The 14984-nt window shown below is 48.4% G+C and overlaps 1 protein-coding gene across 2 annotated transcripts in view; it reads left to right on the forward strand.

Moving 5' to 3' along the window:
• GLB1L2 (galactosidase beta 1 like 2) overlaps window positions 1–14984 on the forward strand; it is a 1156973-nt gene that overhangs the window by 138962 nt on the left and 1003027 nt on the right. For both annotated transcript variants that reach the window (XM_086956948.1, XM_086956947.1), the window contains exon 2: window positions 9238–9426. In XM_086956948.1, coding sequence (XP_086813074.1) covers window positions 9238–9426 — 189 coding nt within the window. The remainder of the gene's footprint in view (window positions 1–9237; window positions 9427–14984) is intronic.

Genomic DNA, 14984 nt, shown 5'->3' on the forward strand with positions numbered 1-14984 from the left:
GCTGGTATCTCCAGAGAGATTCTGTTCAGGACTGAGAAGACAGCATGGAGGTTTAGCGATGTGGATCTGTGGGGAAGGAATCCGGTTTAGATGGGGGAAATGATTTGCTTCAAATGCAGTGAAAGTTTGTTAGCCATTGCCTTGGCAAGGATTTTGTTATCGAAATTTAATAGGGATAGAGGTCTGTAAGGTGCAGAGGTTTGTGTATTTGTAGGGTTTCAGTAGAAGAGATATCACAGCTTTGTAAGGGAAGGACACCTTTATCCAGGGCTTCGGCGTATACCTCCAAAAGGTCAGGAATAAGGAGATCCTTATACACTTTATAGAAAGCACCCATGAGGCCGTCAAGAACGGGAGCCCTGAAGCCAACCATGGAGTCTATGGCTGAGGCGAGCTCCTCCGAAGTGAAGGGATCGGCCATGAATTAGGATTACCCCGAGGCAAGCCAGACCATTGCTATGTCTTCAAAGTAGGCTAAGTGTAGTGAAGCGTCAGGGCCGAGGCGTGTAGTGTGTAATGATTTGTAATAAGAGATAAGCTCACAATGGATATCCTCATTTTCTGTAACTTGAGAGCTGTATGGGAGATGCAGTTTGGTGATGCATCCCTGCTCCCAAGAGGGGCAAAGGAGGTGGGCCAGTGTGCGGCCTGGGCATTCGCCCTCGCCATTGCGGCCCCCCTTTGCATATTTACTGAAATATGCAGACTCTCTTTCCGCTAAGTCTTGGAAGTCTGTTAACAAGTGGGTTTGTTTGGGTAGATTGTCAGGGTTGGGATGTGAAGAGTTTAGATGATCGAGGGCTACCAGGTCAGACTCCACCCGGGCCAAATCCCTGCGTAGGGTCTGAAGATTACCAGCATGCTTTGATATGCAAACTCCTTGGATATATGGTTAAAGGCGTCCCACAACACAGCGTAGGTGTCCACCATGCCTGTGTTCAGCCTAAAATAGTCAATGATTGCCTCTTGCAGCTCTGAGTGAACTACTTTGTTGAGTGGATCTGTTGAAGGGAAGGACCATCTGAGTTCCCAACCACCCACATAGGGTATCATGAGAGTCAGCCGGATAGAGGCACAATCTGACATATCTCGCATACAGGGGAGAGCAAGAGAGGAACCAGTAATCCTGCCGAGTCCATATTGCGTGGGGGGTTGAGTAAAAAGTATAACCAGGGATGTCAAGATAAGGGGTGCGCCAGACGTCTAGCAGAAAATATTCGTTCAATATAACGTAAATGGCTCGCAATGCAAGGGGCTTGCCACTTGGGCAGTTGCTGGTGGTGTCTAATTGGGGGTGGAGTGCAAGGTTTTGGTCCTCTCCCAATATAAACTTGGCAGTGTCAAACGGCTTAGGAGGGCAGATAGGTCTTGAAAGAAGGTGGGGTTGTCGACATCAGGAGCATATATGTTGAGGAGCAGGGCCCTCCTCCCTAGTAAAGTGCCTGTGACTATGACAAAGAGACCTTGCATGTCAGTGACAATAGTGTGAGGGTGAAAGGGGAAGTTTTTTTTTAATCAGTATGCAGACGCTGCAGGAGTAGGTGCGTTAAATTCAAAAAGTATCTGTGGGTCTACCAGGAGGTAGCACCATCGGACAGCGGTTGGGGGAATGTGCGTTTCCTGTAGAAAGGCCACCATTATGGAGTGGCGCTTCAGATATGGTAACATCTGCTTACACTTACTTGGGTTATTAAGACCTTGTATGTTCCAGGTGAGTAGCGTGGTGTCAACATGCTGCTTATTACAGCCTGTCATTCAAGTCGCTGAGCATTATTGGGGGTGCAGAGTTGGTAAGAGGAACCCCGAAGTGTGATGTCTGGTCTAAAAATAGCAATAGAAGGAAACAAAAAGGAGAAAAGACAGAAAACACCATTCAAATCAACCGAATGCTCCCCTCCTCTCACCCACACCGAGCCAAAGAGCATCAGCGAATCCCAAGTAGAACAGTGATATGAACATAGAATCCAACATGGTACATGGAGTACTCGTGGGGTGGCGAACATGACATAGGGGTCCACGTCATACTGAAACACATCACATAACTTCAAATATGGGGAGGCTACTCAGACAAAAAACTGTCTTAAAGGGACACAGAATCAGTAAAAGAGAAATAAAGGGGCTGCCAGCATGGAGGCACTGAATCTCAACCTGGGTTGAACAGGTCTTCAGTTGAAGGTATGTTCAGTTCAAGGGGAGGGGCGCTTGTGAGCGACGCAGGACTGCGAAGGTCCGCTAGATCTCTGCTATTTGCAAAAGAATATGACCTCGGCCAGAGTGTCGAAGAATTTTGCTTTGTTGCCCACCGTGACACGGAGGCTGGCAGGATATAGCATTCCGTTCTTAAAACTATTTTTGTGGAGCAGTGCTTTAGCATCGTTGAACTTTCGCCTAGCTTCTTGGACAGCTAGTGTAAAGTCGGGGTAGATGGAGGCCATGGTATTTTGATATTGCAGAGGCACCAGTCAAGGAGTGTTCCCTATAGTTGAGGAGCCGTGCAAGTATGGGGCGAGTGGGGCGCCAGTAGGAGGCCGGGGGCCAAGGATCTGTGTGCCCTGTCGACAATGAAGGTGGATGAGAATGATTCTGAACTAAAGAGTTTGCTAAGCAGAGATTCAGCAAATGGCTCTGGGGACCCATTAGTCGTCTCCGGAATGCCTGTTATTTGTGTATTATTTTGTCGCGATTGGGCTTCCAAGTTCTCGTTCTTGACGACTACTGCTTTTAAGAGGCGCTCCATTTTCTCCAGGCGGGGTCACAGCGCTTGTGTTATCCTCAACTTCAGACACGCACTCCTGCACTGCATACAAGCGATGCTGCTCCAGGTGCTTTCCCATTCGATCATGTCAGGAGATCAGGGCATTAAGGCGGACGTCCATGACGCCAAAGCCAGCCCACAGCTCCGCCATGATTGCCATGTCGCCATCCTGTGAGCCTGGGGGTCTCATGGGATTGCGGGTTTCCTCTGTGTCAGATGATGTCCTGGAATGGTACATGGTCTTGGAGGTTTCAAATGTTAGTCTCTACTGTTTGGGGTCCCTGTGGCCCATGGTGAGAATGAAGCAGCACACACAGGTGGCCGAAAAAGTAGAGGTGACTATGGATAGGGCAATCAACGTTTGACAAGTGCAAACGTCTGGAAGGTGTAATCTGCCCAGTAAATGAAGGATAAGCTGGCACCTTATGAGACAGCGAGGATCGACCTGCAGGTGGTAAGGCGGGATCGGAAAGGTCAAGGGCTGTGCGTTGCGAGTATGTAAGTCAATGGTCCAGGTGTGGGGGAGGCTCCGCCCCAGAGAGCACTGGGTGGTGTCAAAGGTAGACTATCAAGGAGGGGTTGTTGCAGTCCCCTCGGGGCGTCACGAGGTGGTACCACCCTGAACACAGACCAGGCATCAAAGATAGAGGGTTGAGTCTCACAGCTGCCCCGGATTCACCCAGCAGCAGTCAGCACACGAGCAGGAGAAGCAGAGCAAGGCTCCAGCCAAGTGATGGGAGGGGTGCCAGTGGCCACAGCCAGGCCGGGCCGCTGCGCATGGGTGCTCCAACTAATCCGTGAGGATGGAGGGGCCAGCTTTCGTGCAAGGCTGGAAGGAGTGAGATGGAAAGGCCAGCTCAGCAGGTTCACCAACCAGGGAGAGAAAGCGCGAGGTCAGCGGGGACGCTAACCAAGTTTTCAGCTGTAGGAAAGTAGGATCTGCTTCTTATGGTTACCCCTACATTTTTCTGGATGTTACACTACTCTGACTGATATCCTGCTAATCAGGACCCCAGTCTATCTGCTTTCTCCAGATAATGTTATGCTATGTACTTTGATACACTCCAGATTGGATACTGGGGTACCCTTATAAGTACTCAGTATATCGTACACATGCACCAAGGGCATAGTAACCCAGAGGCCTCCCATGGGCTTAAGCATGTATTATGCCACCCATGAGAGGCCGTGCAAAATGGAACTGCAGGTCTGCCATTGCAGCCTGTGTAAGCGGGTGCTTGCACCACTTACTTTAGATATAGGTTCACTATATCTATAGGTCACTACACTTAAAACTTATAAGTTTTGACCAGTAACTCGTCCGCTCCTAACCATCAGCGACAGACTTTTCCATCTTTTTCTTCAGAGACATTAACTGAACTTATAGCGCCAAGACGCCCACGTGCTTTCGCTGCGCTTTATAAATTGTAATAATGAATGAATAAATAAATAAATAAATAAAATAAGTCACCCTATAGCAGGCCTTAAGAATCCTGAAAGCAGGGTGCTGGGTTTTACGTGAGAGGGTGCCCCTGCATGAGCAAAGCCCCTTTGCAGCCTTCAGAGACCAGTCTCCCGGGTTGTCTGTCACGCAGCCAGACATATAGGTAGAGGTGCATTATAATCTTGCGGTAAATGCTATCTCAAAAACGGTTGAAACAAAACATGTTGTGTTTGGTATCAAACACCTTGGAATCATACCTCCACAACGGTATACTGTGTGAGAGGTATGATTCCACCCTTCTGAAGCGAGCTCCGTGGGGTCACTGGTCTTTCCAGTGCCAGCCTTCTCGACCTGGGCAACACAAAATGGTTCTGCCAAGCAGAGACAAATGTCTGCCCACCTGCTGCTGAGACCAGCTCGATCAGGGGAAGGCTGGACAATAGGCATCCTATCACAGGGAGGTGTGACCACCTCCCAGACAGGATTTAGTGTATTGGAGCTGGGTGGGTGCACTTCCAAAGTGCCTGAAAGTCTGCTTCTGGGGCACACTTGGTGTCCCTCTGCATAGTCCAGTTCAAACCAGTTCTGGGAGCCGTTGGCTACTGCTCTGGTGTGAAACCTGACAAAGGACATGGGAGTAACCTCCCTTCTGTCCTGACCCTCCCCTAGGAGGGTCCCCTGAATCTGGTCAACCCTTTCCCGTGAGTACATAAGCGCTTACCTGGCTGAAGGACCTTACATTTGATATTTGCAAGATTCTGAACAAGAAACCACTGACCTTCGACCGTCTGGACACTCTGAACTTCCCTGGACTTCAACTGGGCCTGACTTCGTCGTCCTCTCCATCCAAAGCATCGTCTTTGCCCTTGCACCATACAGGCTCCGTGCAGGACCTGTGGAGCATTAAGGACATCTGAACAATCTCCCTTGGGGTGAAGGAGTCACTCCCCTGCATTCAAAGGCAACGTAACACAACTGACCGGTCTGCTGATCCTGAGTTCCTGCGCACTTCAAAGGCTCCATCAACACAGTAGGTGGGTTCCGACGTTCCTTGAGGTTGAAATTCCCTCTCACCGTGTTTGAGGCCAGTATCCCTTGTGGGGACCACCTACCCCAAATCCCTGTGCATCGCATACTTTTGCAAGTTCATATGCTTGTTGGCGATTCCTGAGCTTGTGCATTGGACTCCGTGTAGTCCTGACCCTGAGCAGTATTTCCACCAAAGAACTCCGGCTTCCTCGCATCGAGTGTTCCGTGGGCTGGTACTTTGTGATCTTGGTCGAGGTCCCCTCGTGACTCCTGGCCATTCGCCCTGTGGGTCATCTTGAATTCTGTTGGGCTTTCCTGGTTGTTCCAGATGTGCCCTGAATCCCTATTGATTGGTGAGTCCCCTGGACCTTGCTGGTCCACACCGTAACCTGCTTGACCTTCCTGCGTGGGTTGCTGTTGCCAAGGCTTGTTGGTGCTCCAGCCGGACATCGACCCCATAGCACTCGACATCCTTCGTGGGACAGCTCGCATCTGGCTCCTGGCCGTCCTCGACGTCTCCTGGTCCTCGTGGCTGCAGAGTCAATCATCCCTTCTACACACCTGAAGCACCCGACATTGGTGGACATTCGTCTACCGAGCCCCTGGTCACCCTGAAGTGACCCAGACTCTGTGCCCTATGCTTTTAGGTTCCTGCCATCATGAATCTACCCTTGTATTCCAGCAGAAAATGTCTTCCTTCCCGGAGAAGCACTTCTATGAAGCTCCCTATTAAAAACGACGGCGGTTTCCAACACCACTTAAGACCTATGCACCCGGCTTCCCTGGGATAGGTAACTCGGGTACTCCGGTATCCACTGGTGGGGTGGCTCTCCTACCTCTTAAGTTCCGTGAGTTCTAAAGAGTTTCCTCAAAGTCCACCGAGAAGGGTCCTTTACCTTTAAAAGTGTAACCACGACTTCCCCATAGAATTGTACGGAGCCCGTGGTCGTGTAAGAACATTGCACCAGTCTGCCGTGGGGTCCTTATCTACTGACCTTGGGTGGTTCCTTGGGGTCCCAGCGATTCTATGTGTTCCAGACACTGTCTCGACTCAAGTCGTCGTTCGTCTACCACTATTTTAGTATATGGTTTGGTCTCCCCCTGGAGCCCACTGTGTATTGTGCTACTTACCACCGTTTCTTTGCTAAAGAATTGTGTGCTTGGTGTTGCATCCTCGTGTAGAGGATACTAGAGAGTGTTCTATAAATAAATAAATATTTTTATAACTACTGTGTGGTTCTCCTTTCATTTAGTTAATACTAAAGGTGATATTCTGGTAAAACAAGCTGATTACATTCCTTCAAGACTAAGCCTGAAGATTGCTCTCCACAGCTACCACTAGGATAGCTTTCTGTTATCTTTGACCTCATATATGATAAGGGTCGTTGGACTGTTTCAAGATGCCCACTTTAATTAGTGGACAGCATATACCAGGCCAACTTCTCATACCAGCCCCCACCATACCTGTAAATACAGGCCTTTCGTTCGGGCTGTCGAAATCATCATCCGTGTCAAGTGGGGGAGGGTGAACCTTACGGCCCTAATCCGCAGCCCGTTGGCCCTGTCCTGGCACCCACGTGGACAGAGGGCTGAAGTGGAGTGCAGCCGGCGGTCCGGAGTTTCAAAAAGTGGTGGCCCAGGTCACACCGGTCGAATCTCCTGCCGTCATCTAGACACTGCAGTCAGTTGGGCCTGTCCAAGCTGCAACAGCGGAATGCGCAATAGAAATCAGGCTGTCTTCAGGCAGCCGGCGGCGATGACAGGGAGACTAGGGCCCAGCGGGGACTCCGCTACCCCGGTCACAGGTTTGCCTGCGGCTCCCGTGCTGGGGGGCCTCCGAAGCAGGCAAGGCCTCAAACACGTCTCCCAGAAGTAACAGTGCGTATCAGCCAGGCAGGCCGTGGTGGTTGGGCTCTGGCGGACTCCGCAGCTCCCGAAAGGTTGGGGGTGAGTTCTTTCAGTCCCCCCTCATGAGGAAGGGAGAAGGTTCAAGGGCGTTTAGCCGTCAGGATGTGGACATCGGCTCTGGAGCTTCATAGCCACGCTGCCATGTTGGTCGGCGGCTTAGCCACACCCCCTCCACAAAACTACTATTGAGAGTATTAAGTAGCTCCAGAATATGTTTAAGCTTCCTTTGTGCACTGATGAGAATCCTTTATTTTGGTATGCTTAAACAATATGTTGAGCAACTGTTGCAGCAAAAAAAATTACAGATCAAAAAAAGATCTAAAAAATTATAAAGTTCAAGGTTCAAGATCTCCCACGACACCCTCACCTCTAGGGACGGCCGAATTAGGGTAAGTTATGTGACAGACGTGCGAAGGGTTAGATGGTTTGAGAATATAGCACTGTTGAGAGAGCCCTTCTTCCCCCCCCCCCTGCCCCACTTGCCCTGTGCTCCAACAGAAGGTTAATAATGGATGTGTAAGTGGTCATACATGTGTGCTTGTGTGTTGCTCCCCCCTTTACCCCCACCGCTGACCACCACCCCCATTCTCCTGCACTTCGGTGGAGGTGGAGCATCCATATTGGACGCCCCCCTCCCACTTACAAAATGTAAACAACAATTTTGGGACAAATGATTCAAGGTCTCCATGGTTTGAGTTTGAATACAATAAATGAAAAAACAAATTCCATCAATGTCAAATTAGATTCTGGAAAAATCGATCTGTGGGGAATGGTCTCGCACTGAAAAACAGAATACCAGCATGGCCAGAATAATGCCCAAGCAGCTCCGCTCTGCCTCAAGACACCCTGTATCTAAGGCCTCCCTGTTTCTTTTTCTTAGTTTCTGTTCTTTCCACCCTCTGTTGCTGAAATTAAGAATTGCTGCTTGAATTAACCAGAAAACCTCTATTTAGAGTATTCCAGTGGCACAACCATATGCTTTTCACTGGGAGGAACTATCGAGAGAATACATGGCGGTGGTTCTAAACACTGTGCACACACATCAAGATACACTTTTGCTCCGCTTACAGCTGCACACCAATCCTGCTGCTACTGACACCCATTAGGAGAATGTGGGTCAGTGACACAGGAAGCTGTTAGCTGTGGCAGTAGCAGAAGTAGTTATTTCTGAGCTCGAGCTAGAACTTGTGTGATAACCACGCAGCTCTTTGCACTGAATCGACACTTCACTATGCATGCCTTGCAATTGAAGCACTCTGCAGGTGAAGTAACACAACTGTTGACCAATCAAGTACTTAGCTGGCGTAAGCATACTCATCACGTAGGGGTCCACCCAAAGCCCTTCCCTGTATACTGTTTATTGTTCTGATATGAGTTCTTGTAGATAGAAAAAGCTATGTCTAGACAGATGTACATAGAAACCTGAACCATAATTTACATTTTCCCTATATTGCTAGCATTAGAGTGAATAGATCGAAGTCCTTGTCCTGTTGAAAGTGTGGCAAGTTAAGTCTCAGATGTTGTCACAGTAATAGAGATGCACAACGTCTTAAAGGACATGTTAACTTGCGTTGGCTAAGCATCAAAACTTCTTATCTTAGCAATGTTTGGATTTTGCTGCCTTTAGGCTCATATCTCTATTCATTGTGTGATGTCGCTAGATAGTACTCTGAAAGTATTAGATTAGTGTCTGTTTTGTAATTATTATGCATATTTTCATTGGAAAACAATGTAAATGGATTCTTTCCAGTTTCAGGTTAATATTGGTGACGTCCCTTTCAGGAAAGTATGAAGCAAGTCACACATTTCAGTGGACACAGAATGGAGCCATACAAACCCCGAAAGTTAACATATGAGTTTCATCTCACCTCCACCTCTCCACAGAGATTGATTTTGAGGCTCTAGTAGCTCTACTGGCTGCCGGCAGCAATGACCTGCACCCAGTGTCATCCTCCAAGCCAATTAATTCGATGCATTCATACCTTTCATTCAAAAGGCTTTATGGTCAACTTTTTTCCAGCTATGTAACCACATCACTGGGCATATGCATGATGTATTTAGGAAGCTAGGACTCTGTAATAACACTTGTTCTCTCTGATTGCAGGTTGGACCTTCTCCCTTTCAAAATGTGGAGCCGGCACAGTGGACTGCAGACTGGTGGGTCATTGTTTCTCCTGGAAGGAGTGCCCTTTCAAATATTGGGAGGCTCCCTACATTACTTCAGAGTGCCTCGCGAATATTGGAAAGACCGGATGCTGAAGATGAAGGCCTGTGGCTTGAACACACTCACTACGTAAGTTCTGAACTCCATGGCGCCAATGAGCCAAGGTTTTTCCAAAAGGGTGTTGGGTAGATAATTTTAAGTTATATTGTTTGATCGTGAACATCATCATTGTAGGGTACTTAGGTCTCCCTTACAATCAGACTCAGTAAACTGCTTGGGAACAGACCTTTTGTTTTCAATATGGACTTAAGGATTTTGTGCCCGCCCCTTTTTCATGATTTGATGGCTTTCTTGTGTATTTGAGTTCCCTTCTACGGAGCCATTGCTTCCCTCTCTATTCTAGTCCCGCGTAAGCAGCATTTCCACCTTAATGGGTTTTGTTTGGATGAGTTGTATCTTTCATCTGCTGACGTCATAATTTGGCATGCCAGTCCACGAGGGACTATTTTCTCTCCCTTTGTGTTTCTCTCTGCCCCTTCTTCCTCTTTCCGCCTCTTGTTGGACTCCTACGCTTTATATAATTTACTAGACCCCGTCCCCCCCATGGCCACTTGCACCCATCCCTCTCGTGTTATCATAGCTGCCCGCTGTGGTAACCGGCAGTCGGCCATCTTTATGTGGATTTTAAATCATTCCAAGATGGTTGCTGCGTGTAGATGATTTTAATTAAAACTAAACAAAAGAAATACCATTCCAATTTTTTTTTGGCAAAGTCAAAATCTGTCACGTGTGAGATTTATCGGCTTTGCCAGTGCTGTTTACTATAGGCAAGGCTGCCATTCTGGACTCCTAAAACTCATAATATTTTTGGTACCTGGGCGGAATATGTGCTTTTAGAAAATGAAAATGTTTTTAAGGGGTAGGTGCAGACCACTGAATAGGCTGTGCCCGTTTTACCACTTCGGTGAACCAAATACATATTTACATCTCTTCATTTCCATTGTTTATGGCTGCCTCTCTGTCTCTAACTTGTAACTCCCCTCGATACCTCCGATGTTTCCTCTAATAGTTGTCTTTTCTTAACAGAGGTCATGGTAATTGTAAACTGGTGGTTATGCTCACAGGATCTAATAACAATGCCTTCCTCCGCCGACCTCCTTCACTCCTGGGTGCTTTTAGTTTGTTGGATGAATTACATATAAATACCCTTTGCAGGCGAACATTGTCTCAACTGGTTGGTTCTGTGTTGCCTTTGGGTGGGCACCATATCATTATCCCCTGGTGGTGAGTTAGTCTACAAGTGGGCTGTGTATTTTTATGCTATTAAGTGAAAATGATTGCTCTGCAGCTCCACTGATGCACATCAAATGCAGATTCCGCATTTGATAGTGCCTGACCACTCTAAAGTTGTTAAGCATCTGCATGTGTGACTGATTCGGTTCTTCTTGTCTGCTACACCAGTGGTTCCCAAATTTTTGACTTCGGAGGACTCCCATTGACTCGCCACTGGAAGCTGGGGACCCCGCAGTAATTTGTACGATTTAAATTTCAAACATTAAAAGATACAACAAACGCAGAGCAGAATCTACCAGTGGGGGTACAAGTCCGGCACAATGCTGTATAGACTGCCAGGGCACGTACCAAACTCAGACGCTGCCGGCGCTACGGGATGAGACCGGAAATTCTCTGTCCGATCCGGGGGTCATTGCTGACAGCTTCGCGCGCTATTACGCGGCGCAATATGCCCCTAGGGAATCCCTCCCAGCAGAAGCTGTAGATAAATTTCTGGCGGATCTCCCACATCGGGGGATCTCGGATGAAGAGCGTAGTCTTCTTGAGATTCCATTGTCCGCAGAAGAATTAGGGAAGGCCCTTGGAGAAGTAAATGAAGGAAAGGCCCCAGGGCCCAACGGGTTCCCGTGCGAGTTTTTTCGGAAATATCATCTCCAATTAGGGACACATTTCAAAAAGGCGTTAGATGTTGCTAGAGAGTCTGGCCGCCTACCGAACGATTGGAGGCATGCCGAGATAGTGGTTTTCTGCAAGCCAGGGAGACCTCCAGATCGTCATGAATCATATCACCCTATCTCACTTCTGAATACTGAGGCGAAGATACTGGCCAAAGCCCTCGCTAACCGCGTCCTCCCGTTGATCACCACCCTGGTCCATTCGGACCAGGCCGGTTTTATGCCGCACAGGGCCACCAGACACAACATTAGGCGGGCCCAAGTGGTTTTGGAAATGATGGGAGCTACCGGTACTCAGGCGGCGCTTCTGTTGGCTGACATCGATAGAGGCTTTGACTCACTGAGCTGGGTTTACCTACACGCGCCCCTGCCTCGCCTAAATCTCGGACCCCATTTTCTCTCGTATGTACTGCTGTTATATACAGATTTGACAGCGTCGGTGCGAGTGGTCGGTGCGAACTCGGACACCTTCCCTATTGGACGGGGTACCCGACAGGGGTGCCCTCTCTCGCCGTACCTGTTCGCCCTCGCCATGGAACCTCTTGTGGCGTGGGTACGCATAGACGCGCAGATGAGGGGATTTGAATGGGAGGCTGGGCCGTCCGACAGGATCGCGCTTTATGCAGACGACGTGCTGTTCTTTCTTACAGACCTAAATAGGTCGGGCCCGAGAGTCCTTGAAATTATGAGGGTGTTTGGAGAGGTTTCAGGGCTTCATCTTAATGTGAGGAAATCCACCTTATGGACTCTGGGAAATGGTGCGACACTTGGCGATTGGGCGTTGGCTCTACAGGAGGCGACAGGAGGTATTAAGTATCTTGGGGTGTTTCTAACGGACATACCTGGAGTCTCGTGGGAACGCAACATCGTTCCAGTCTGGGACAGGGTCCGGTCAGACATGAGAACATGGTCCTGTATGCCCTTGAACCTGTGTGGCCGCTCGGCCATTTTTAAGATGGTGGCCCTTCCTCGTCTGCTCTATCAGTTACTGAACCACCCCTATCCTGTCTCGCCGCAGTGGTTTCGCCAGGTGAACTCGGCACTAGGCCGCTTCCTTTGGGCAGGAGGTGCTATACGTGTGGCTCTCCGCACCTGCTTCCTTTCTACGTATTGCGGTGGCCTGGCGTCGTCGGATATCCTATCCTATTGTCAAGCATCCCATTTGTTGGTGCTAAACGAGTGGTGGTATGGAGATCGGAGTGATCCGGCTTATGACCTAGAGAGATTTTTGATGGAACCAGATACTCTACATACGTAACTGTACTCGGCGGGGAAGAGGAAGAGGCTCCCAGTGGCTATGCAGGTTGTCTTTCAGGTCTGGCGTTGAGCGCTTAGTCGCATGGGATGGTGGAACAGGCTGACTGAGGAGACCCTGCTGTGGCAAAATGGCCGTCTACTGGCTCTGGCGACCTTGCAAGGGTTTCGCGGCTGGGACACGATAGGGATCTCGGCACTGGGACATGTCATGAAGGGCACAAGCCTTAAATCATTTCCGGAGCTGAGGGATGAATACGATATGCCCAATACCCAATTTTTTAAATACTTGCAGTTTCGACATGCCATCTCCCCCGCCCTGGAGGGACTGGACTCCCTACCGGAGTTCAGTCCGCTAGAGGCTAAATTATTTATGGGGGAACTGGTGGAAAAGAAAATATCCCGCATCTATCAGACGCTGGTTATTCATTGCTCCCCCACTCTGGACGGCTTGCGGTCCACCTGGGAGAGAGACGTAGGAGAACTGGATGAGGAGGGGTGGAGGGAGGCTCTCGCGGCTCAGAGGGAGGCGGCCATCGCTGTACGATTGCGCTTTATCCAATTTAAATACCTGCACAGGGCTTACTATACGAGAGAGAGACTGTGGCGGGCCGGTTTGATTGCCTCCCCCGACTGTCTGAGATGTGGCAGGGAGGTGGGCACCTTCCTTCACACGGTGTGGTCCTGTGGGGCATTGGAGAGATACTGGAGGTGTGTATGGGATTGCTTGGATGAGGTACTGGGCTGGCAGCTCCCACATACATCGTAGCTGGGCCTTCTACATGTCCTGGAGCAAGTGGGTGGTAACATCTACAAACGACACTTACTACTTCTGGGCCTTACGGTGGCCAAGAGGGACGTGGCCCGTGCCTGGAAAGACCCTAGGGCTCCCCCGATAGAGGTATGAAAACGGGGATTGGAATATTAAATGGGACTGGAACGTCCAGTGTTTGAGGCCCGTGGCTGCTCCAGAAAGCATTACAAAATATGGAAGAGGTGGGCGGAATACACGTGGCTGTGGCTGGAGCCGCCGATACAGCAGGATGTAACTGGTGAACAATTGTTCTGAGAACCGGGGCGAGGGTAAGAGTGTATTACCAATTTCATACAGACTGATTTGCTTAGATCTAGGTGGACATCGTGAACGGGGCTAGGGTGGGACCCGGGTGGGGGTAGTTTTACGGGGCTGGGGGGGTAAGGGTTGTTTGATACCAATGTTTTATCTTGATTACTGTATGGATTGCTATTCTTTGCATTTTGATCTTATACTCACAGCTCCTCCGGTGTTCAGAGTACTGTGGATGTCTTGCAATCTTACTCCAAACAACAATAAAATTTTGTTCTGAAAAAAAAGATACAACAATCTTTGATAGGGTTCTTCAATGATTCCCTTATTATCACCCTTCAACACTGCCTCTCTTTTCTCCATAGCATATCTGTCACACATATTTCATTAATTTTATAGCATCTCTCATTACCATTGGAGGATGTAGGAGCACTTTACATCACACACATATAGAGACAATGAATCATACTTGTAAATCAATATAGAGAAAATGTTACATAAGGCAAAGGGGACTACAAGGTGTAGGTTTCACACGTCATTCATACTGGTAGGCATTTTTAAAGAGTACTTGGACTGGAAAAGCAAAAACTCAGGATTCAGAACCTAACACAGTGGTTAGCATTGACTTTAACAATAAAAATGTATTTCCACCCAAATAAACCCCGTTATCAGCATCAGGATAATAAAAGACTGGGAAAAAACATAAGCTACTAACTTGTACCATGCAGTGTGAAAGCAGCTCTTTGATGACAGTTTATAGGTCACTGTGCTAGATTATGATTGTCTCTTATGAGCTGAGAGTAACAAAAGAATCTCTGTGACAAAAGCAGTAATGCACTCACCTATGCACATAAAATTCAGTTTTTTTAAAATGCATGGTACATGTCCTTTGCAACAGGCTTATTAACCCTTTGTGCTACATTAGATAAGTCAAACCTGCCACTGGACAAAATCTCATCTCTCTCCAGCAGGTACACTAATCACTGGTGTTATCTTGTCACTTTTATTGTTGCTCAAACTGCTAATTCTACATTGAATTTTGGAGTGCTTTTAAAACTGCTGCCTGAGGACCCCCTGGGAATGTGTCAGGGACCCCTCGGGGTCCACCGACCCCAGTTTGGGAAACACTGTGCTACACCCTTTCTTAAGTGAAGTGACTTTAGGAGCAATGTGCTTCTAACAGTCCTTTCAAACCTCACACACCTGACCCATAGTTTCCCACTTAGACCAAACTACAAGCAGAATCCTTTCAGTTATGCTCTCCGAAAGGCACCCTGGAACCCAATACAAATCAGAGCGCTTTATGACCTTACTCAGGGTAGGTCGTGCCATATAAATTAAGCAGTTAAACCACTCAGAATGTGCTTTAGATCTTGAAAGAGTTGGTAAAACACAGTACA

Source organism: Lissotriton vulgaris, chromosome 2_1, assembly GCF_964263255.1.
Source record: "Lissotriton vulgaris chromosome 2_1, aLisVul1.2, whole genome shotgun sequence".
Taxonomy (NCBI): domain Eukaryota; kingdom Metazoa; phylum Chordata; class Amphibia; order Caudata; family Salamandridae; genus Lissotriton; species Lissotriton vulgaris.